This window comes from Narcine bancroftii, chromosome 4 (genome assembly GCF_036971445.1).
Source record: "Narcine bancroftii isolate sNarBan1 chromosome 4, sNarBan1.hap1, whole genome shotgun sequence".
Taxonomy (NCBI): domain Eukaryota; kingdom Metazoa; phylum Chordata; class Chondrichthyes; order Torpediniformes; family Narcinidae; genus Narcine; species Narcine bancroftii.
In genome coordinates this window covers 88,328,968-88,336,702 of record NC_091472.1, presented here as the reverse complement: position 1 = coordinate 88,336,702, position 7,735 = coordinate 88,328,968, and the positions used below count along the sequence as shown (strand labels likewise).

Below are 7,735 nucleotides of genomic sequence, written 5' to 3'. Positions count from 1 at the left end.
GTCGATCAATCACATTACTGTCACTGCCTGAGTCTACAATGACCTGCACTGTCACTCCACCAATGATCACTGGGACCTTCTCATGATGTACTTCATTCAACGTAAATTGGTAACAACTCTGTTCCTCCTGGGTATCATCATCGTCACCGTCTATCTGGCGAATGGTATCTTTCTTTCCAGGATACTTTCCTTTCCCCCAGGCTTTGCCTTTGGAAGTTGTACTCTTCCTCTTCTGGTCTGCATTGGACTTGCTTTTGCACTTCTTTGCAAAGCGGTCCTTACCTCCAGACTTTCTGCAAACTTTGCCTTTGGCCGGGCAATATGGGTCTTTTCCAAAGTGACCTCGGTTTTCACATCGATAACACTCCACGTCATGTGTCGGCGTATATCTTGGCTGATTATGGCGATGTGAGAGCCTCTTAATTTGCTGGCTTGAGTTGTCTTTCAGGGTCATGGTATGAAATTGGCCTTCAACAGCCTCTAATGCAGCAGCAATGGTTAAAGCATCGGTGAGTTCCAACTCACTCCCTCTTTCCAGTAGACGTCTTCTGAGTTTATCTGATCTACAGTGCTGTATGACTTGATCCAATAATTGGTTGTCCAAATCAGCTGGCATGTAATTGCATCCAACAGCTAGCTGGCGTAGTCTCGTCACGTACTGAGCAATTGTCTGGCCATCTTCTTGTCTCGTTCTCCGAAACAAATGGCGTTGAAATGTAGCATTTGGTCTCACTACATAGTGTGCATTTAATGCATCTACCGCTTTCCGGTACTCATCCTTTCTTCCAGTATTCAAAAGTGTCTTAAATGTTTCCCGAACTGCAGGACCAGCAGTGAAAAGAAGTAACGCCCTTCTCTGCGCTTTTTGTTCAACTGTACCGGTATCTAGAAATAGGCCACGACTGTCGGCGTAGGATTCAAATTCTTCCAGCCATGCCTTCCACTTCACACTTACAGTGCTTGCATCACCAGTCGGGTCAAAATGAGCAATTCCACTATGTGTTAGAAAGTCACTGTCTGCACCAGCCATGAGGAAATATTCCAGCCCCAAAAGTACTAAGCAAAGAGAAAATTCTTATCACCTTGAAGTTGTCTGTAATCCTCTGTAATCTTGTTTAGTCTTTAATTTTCTTCAAGCTTATCCCATCCTCGTCGCCAATGTCACATTTGTGGCCCGAAATGTGAAGTTAATAAAACATTAAACACAAGTATTATCAGGTAAACTTCTCAGTGGCTTTTATTCTCCCATTTCCTTTGTTCTCCTGCTTGTGTTCTTATCTCTCTCTCATACCATGTGACTGCCGGTATATCTCATAGATATTCATTATCATGACACTATGGGAATAGTAATACTATGGGAATAGTAATACTAAGGGAATAGTAATACTAAGGGAATAGTAATACTATGGGAATAGCATAGGGAATAGTGGCATGTGGGTGGAAAGAAAAAGGTTGAGAACCATTCTCATCCAGACAGCCATCCTGCTTAGAGAATAAGATCAAAATACATTTAAAATATGGAACTATATGTGCATTTAAAATATACAGTACAGGATTGTTAAAACAACTCTCAGGAAGAGGGGAGAACACCAGGAAGAAAAAGACAATAATTTATAGGGTGGAGATACTGAGAGTCTGCAGATGCAGGAAACTGGAGCAACACTCTGCTGTAGGTGGCATGTGTGGGATTAAAAAAATCTCAATCTATCAGGTGAGGACCTGAAATGCTGATCATTCTTTTTCTCCCACTGATCCGGCTTGTCCTGCAGATGGTTTGTTGATTATTTAGCACAGCGCTCCCACAGACTCTTGACAGGAGAATGATTGGGTAAGGTTGGTTGAGAAGCAATATTGTCCTGGATGAGAGATCGGAGCCGAGGAACGTGTCCAGGGAGAGGAAGGACCCCGAGGCACTCGGGCCCAGAGTGCAGACTGTGGGGGAAAATTCGGAGATTGACCCATGCTGCATTTTCAGCCCCTGTTTCCCCTGCAAGGCCAGGCGACCTGCACCACACAGAGCACCAAAGCCCGTGGACTTCGGGCCGCCTGGTTCCACTCTGAAGTTGGGTTGTCTGCACACGCGGCCCTGCTGCCGTTGGTTTCCTGAGGCCACTCTGTTGTGGTTCTCAGCCGGATGGGGTTAATCCGGGGGAGGGAGGGTTAATCCGGGGGAGGGAGGGTTAATCTGGGGGAGGGGGGGTTAATCCGGGGGGGGGGGTTAATCCAGGGGAGGGGGGGTTAATCCGGGGGAGGGGGGGTTAATCCGGGGGAGGGAGGGTTAATCCGGGGGAGGGGAGGTTAATCCGGGGGAGGGGGGGTTAATCCGGGGGGGGTTAATCCGGGGGGGGGTTAATCCAGGGGAGGGGGGGTTAATCCGGGGGAGGAGGGGGTGAATCCGGGGGGGGGGGGTTTAAGCCGTCTCTCGCAGTGGAGACCTCAGTGGGGCCCCCTTTAGCCCCACCCTCAGGCGACATCGCTTCCTCTCGCTCGGCGTCTCTCGTGCGTGCCCCGTTGACCGACACTCCTTCCCCTCCGGGAAACCGAAACATGTTCGGAGGGCGCAGCCGGGCGCTGCGGATCCCGTTCAGGAGCCGCCTGATTCCCGGCGCCTCCGTCAAAGAGAGCGGGGCGAGCAGAGCCAGAGCGTCCGCCGCGCGCTCGGACCCCGGCCAGGCCCGACCCCTCCGCGTGGCTACCTCAGCCCTTCGTGTCAGCTCTTTCGTGCCGGAGTCCAGCTCGTTCCCCGGCGTGAAATCGCACGGCGACCTGTTGGACTTCTCCGTCAGGGATCCCGAGACGTTCTGGGGAACGCTGGCAGAGGCAAGACTTGTTTGGGACCAGCTCTTCCACCGGGTCCACGACGGTGACTTCGGCCGAGGCCGGATCGCCTGGTTTCTGGGCGGGCGGCTCAACGTGTCAGGTAGGAACTCGTTCCTTCTGCACTGTTCCTCTTCCCGATAAAGATCCGCAAAGTAGCAGGCGTGACCTTATCAAACACAAGGGACTGAACTGACCAGGCGCCAAAGGCTGGAGCGAAACAATTCAAGGGCGAGCCCGAACCTAACTCGACCTCCTCTTCAAGAGTTTATCTCCTGCAAGTGGTTTCTCTCCAAAAAATGCAACCAGTGAAAGTTTAAAGTTGTAAAACAAAACCCCCCAGCGAATGCTAGAGAAACTCAGCAGGTCAGTCAGGTAGTCATTCAGAAAGCCATGGCAGTGTGGACTCAGAATTGGCCTGTCTGCAGAAAATAGAGGGTCGTAGGAGGAGATGGAAGGCGTTCTGCCTGGACGTTCAAATTTATTGTCAGGGTACATACTATCCTTAGATTCTTTTTCCAGTGGGGCCATGCAGAATTTCTACTTATTGGTAACTGGAAACTACTCAAAATATATGTACACAAAAGAGAAAAATGTAAATAAACTGCAGAAAAAATGTTTCACCTGGAAAGCAAGAACTTTTGAATTTTTGATTGAGTGTTGTTTAGCAGTCTGATGGTGGAAGGGTAGCCACTGTTCCCAGTCCTGATGGTACAAGTTTTGTGGCACCTCTAATTCTTTCCTGATGGCAGCAGCAAGAACAGAACGTCCTGGGTGGGGTGGATCCTTGATGATTGCTGCTGCCCTCCGATGGCAGCCTTCCATGTAGATTTTATCAATGGCGGTGAGAGTTTTGCCTGTGATGTACTGGGCTGTGTCCATTACCCATTGCAGGGCCTTGCACTCTGTGATGCAGCCAGTCAGCACACTTTTCACTACACCTCGGTCTTGGAGGTTGCTGATCGGTTTTGAGAGATGATGGTGTTAAATGCGTAGTCAATACAGAACATCCTGATGTATGCTCCTTTGCTGACCAGGATTCAAAGGGCTTTGTATAGATCCAATCAGATGACACCTGCTGTGGTAGACAAATTGGAATGTATCCATTTTGCTGCTCAGACAGGAGGTGATATGCTTCAACACTTCATCTTTGTGGATGTGAATCCATTTATGGTGGGCATTTAGACAGGTTACCAAGCTCTTCTTGGCATGTTTGAAACAGGTGGGTATCCATGAATATACTGGCCATTTTCAGTACTCATCTGGGTACTCTGACCTGTCCGGATGCTTTCATTAGATTCACTCTCCTGAAGGCAGCCCATATGTCATCTTCAGATACTCACAGTCGAGATGGGGTTGCACAGTAGTTCTTCCTTGTTCTGCTGGTCAAATTGGGTGTCTCCTTTGCCATCTCTTACTCCACCGGATTTCGCTTTGTAGCAGGTTATGTCATTTAGGCCCTGCCACAGCTGTCAGGTATCCTTCGTTGGTTCCATTCTATCTGGAATCTCCATTTTTCCCGGGAGATGGTTTTTCATAGGTCATACCTGTTCCTGGATACTTGAGCAATGAGCTTAGTGGTGGCTTTGAGATCCTAATTTTTGAAAACTTTTCCTCAGATGGCCAAGAGTTGCATTTGCACACTGGAAGTGATGTAAGCTAGGTTAACAAATCTGCTGGTTGACTGAAATTCTTTGTCTTAAAAATGTTTTGTGAAAGGCTGAATCGCTCACACACTATACTGAACAATCAAAGACTCCAGGCATGCACATACACAAACATTGCAGGTTTATCACAGCTTGATGCCCAAGATTATAGTTGCTTCTGAATTGGAGGAGGTGGAGTTTGAAGAGTTTCCCATTCAAGATTCAAGATTCCCTTTTATTGTCATTGTAAATAAAACAGAAAATGTAATTTCATCTGCTGTAAGACAGACATATACATTAATGTAATATACATTAAAGTCATATACATTAATGATCTGAATGATGGGGTGGTAAATATGGCTAAGTAAATATGCAGATAGATGGAATTGTGGATAGTGAAGAAGATTTTTGAAGATTGCAGAGGGATTTGGACTGCTTAGAAGAGTGGGATGAAAGATGACAAATGGAGTTTAATGCTGATAAGTGTGAAGTACTTCATTTTGGTAAGACTAATCAAAACAGGACATACATAGTAAATGGGAGGGCATTGAGGAATGCAGTGGAGCAGAAAGATCTAGGAATAACGGTGCATCGCTCCCTGAAGGTAGAATCTCATGTGGATAGGGTGGTGAAGAAGGCTTTTAGTATGCTGGCCTTTATAAATCAATGCATAGAATACAGGAGTTGGGAAGTGATGTTGAGACTGTACAAGGCATTGGTCAGGCCAAATTTAGGGTACTGTGTGCAGATCTGATCACCAAATTATAGGAAGGATATCAACAAGTGCAGAGAAGATTTACAAAACTGTTACCTGGGTTTCAGAATCTAGATTACAAAGAAAGATTGAGCAAATTAGGTCTTTATTCTTTGGAGCATAGAAGATTGAGAGGGGATTTGATAGAGGTGTTTAAGATTATGAGAGGAATAGAGTTGATGTGGATATGCATTTTTCCATTGAGAATAGGAGAAATTGAAACAAGGGGCAAAAGTTTAGATGTAACATGAGGGGGAACTTCTTTACTCAGAGACTGGTGGCTGTGTGGAATGAACTTCCAGGAGAAGTAGTGGCGGCACGGACAATTTTGTAATTTAAGGAAAAATTGGATAGGAATATGGATGGGAGGGGAATGGAGGGTTATGGGCAAGGTGCAGGAAGGTGTGACTGGAGGAGAGTTCTTGGTTCGGTGTGGACTAGAAGGGCCAAAATGGCTTGTTTCTGTTTTGTCATTGTTATATGGTTTAAAAAGTCACCAAACCTAGAGCTGACAAACAGTGGTTCTTATCCATTATACCTTATGGACAAATCCACATTTGTGTTGAAGACCTAAATTGATGAGTTATGAAGTTTTCAAAGTACTCTTTCCAGCAAGCACTGCCTGCCATTTGACTTTGATATTCTCTCCTCTGTTCTCTCCCATTGCAGTGGGTGTTTGGACCTCAGATAGAGTTAATGGGAATGAAGAATTCAATCTTATTGCAGTTATTGGCTAGTTGATGTGAAATCCACTTCCTGAATGCACCTTTCACCATTTGCTTTTTTTTCCAGAGGCTATCTCTTCTTTGTCTTGTCTCACTCAGAGCATTGATTTGGATGTTAGAATGGCTGAGTTCTTGACCATTTCTACACCGATAGGTAAAACTGTGCAATATTCAGGCATTCCAGGTCGTGAACTTCATATTGAGCAATGGAAGATAGTTGTGTGTAATTTTTTTTTAATGTGGTGTTGCAATTGTGTATCAGCTGCCATATGGACTTGATAGAATGAGGTCTTGGTCTTATGGCATGGAGGTCTAAGACAAATTGAGTCCAGGTAGTGTTGCAGAGGCATTAACGTATACAAAAGTGGACTTCCATACAGATGTCTGTCCCTGCATTGCTTCCTTCCCCAACATTCTCCCCCCCTTACACACACACACAAACACGCACACACACACACACACCCCCACACCTACATACACATACACCCACCCACATCTACACACATAAACACACCCTCACCTATCCACACACACACTCCCACACCTAAACTCACACACACTTCCATACACACACACTTCCACACCCAACACACTCTCACACCCACCCACACCTACACACACATTTCCACACCCACACACGCTCTCACACCCACCCACACCTACACACACATTTCCACACCCACACACACTCACACCCACCCACACCTACACACATAAAGACACCCACATCTATCCACACACACACTCGCACACCCACCCACACCTAGACTCTCACACACCTACACACACTTCCACACCCACACACACTCTCACACCCACCCACACCTACACACACACTTCCACACCCACACACACTCTCACACCTACCCACACCCACACACACTCTCACACCCACCCATACCTACACACACACACACACACACACACATGCGCATTTACTCATTGCTTCCTCTTCAGTTCCCACACTCCTTGTAATCCCTCTTACTTTATCTTTCTCACCCTGAATCTTCCCTTCCACCCCTCAACATCCTAACTTCTTTCCTCACTCTATGTTCTTCTAACAATGTGGTTCTGCTGTTTAAGAGAAGTGGGAGACAGAAAAAAGGAAACTATAGGCCTATTAGTCTGATGTCAGTAGTTGGGAAAAGATTAGAGTAGATCCTCAAGGACGTGGTTATGAAATACTTGGAGATCCATGACGGGATAGGTCCAAGTCAACATGGATTTTTGAAGGGTAGATCATACCTGACCAACCTTTTAGAATTTTTTGAAGAAATCTCAAGTAAGATGGACAAAGGGGAGGCTGTAAATGTTGTATATTTGGATTTTCAGAGGCTTTCAATAAGGAGCGGCACATGAGGCTGCTTAATAAGATGAGAGCCCATGGAATTACAGGGACGATATTAGATTGGATAGAAAATTGGCTGATAGGCAGGAAACAAAGGGTTGAAATAAAGGGATCCTATTCAGTTTGGCTGCCTGTAACAAGCAGTGTTCCGCAGGGATCGGTCTTGGGGCAACTACTGTTTACAATTTATATTAATGATTTGGATTGTGGATTGAATGGTTTTGTGGCCAAATTTGCAGATGATACAAAGATAGATGGGGGAGCGGGAAGCGTTGAAGAAACGGAAAAGTTGCAGAAGGATATAGACAACTTGGGGGACTGGCCAAAAAAGAGGCAGATGAGATGCAATGTTGAGAAGTGTTTGGTTCTACATTGGCAGTGGAAATAAACAGACAGAGTACTATTTGGAGGGGAGAAAATTCAAACCTCGGAAGTGCAAAGGAAT

At 46.0% G+C, this 7,735-nt stretch overlaps 1 protein-coding gene across 4 annotated transcripts in view; it reads left to right on the top strand.

Annotated features, from left to right (window-relative positions):
• Nucleotides 1-2,408: 2,408 nt before the first annotated feature.
• The window catches only part of LOC138760786 (acetyl-coenzyme A synthetase 2-like, mitochondrial), a 98,827-nt gene continuing 93,500 nt past the window's right edge, over nucleotides 2,409-7,735 (top strand). For all 4 annotated transcript variants that reach the window (XM_069931875.1, XM_069931874.1, XM_069931873.1 and 1 more), the window contains exon 1: nucleotides 2,409-2,920. In XM_069931875.1, coding sequence (XP_069787976.1) covers nucleotides 2,548-2,920 — 373 coding nt within the window. In that variant the 5' untranslated portion in view covers nucleotides 2,409-2,547. The remainder of the gene's footprint in view (nucleotides 2,921-7,735) is intronic.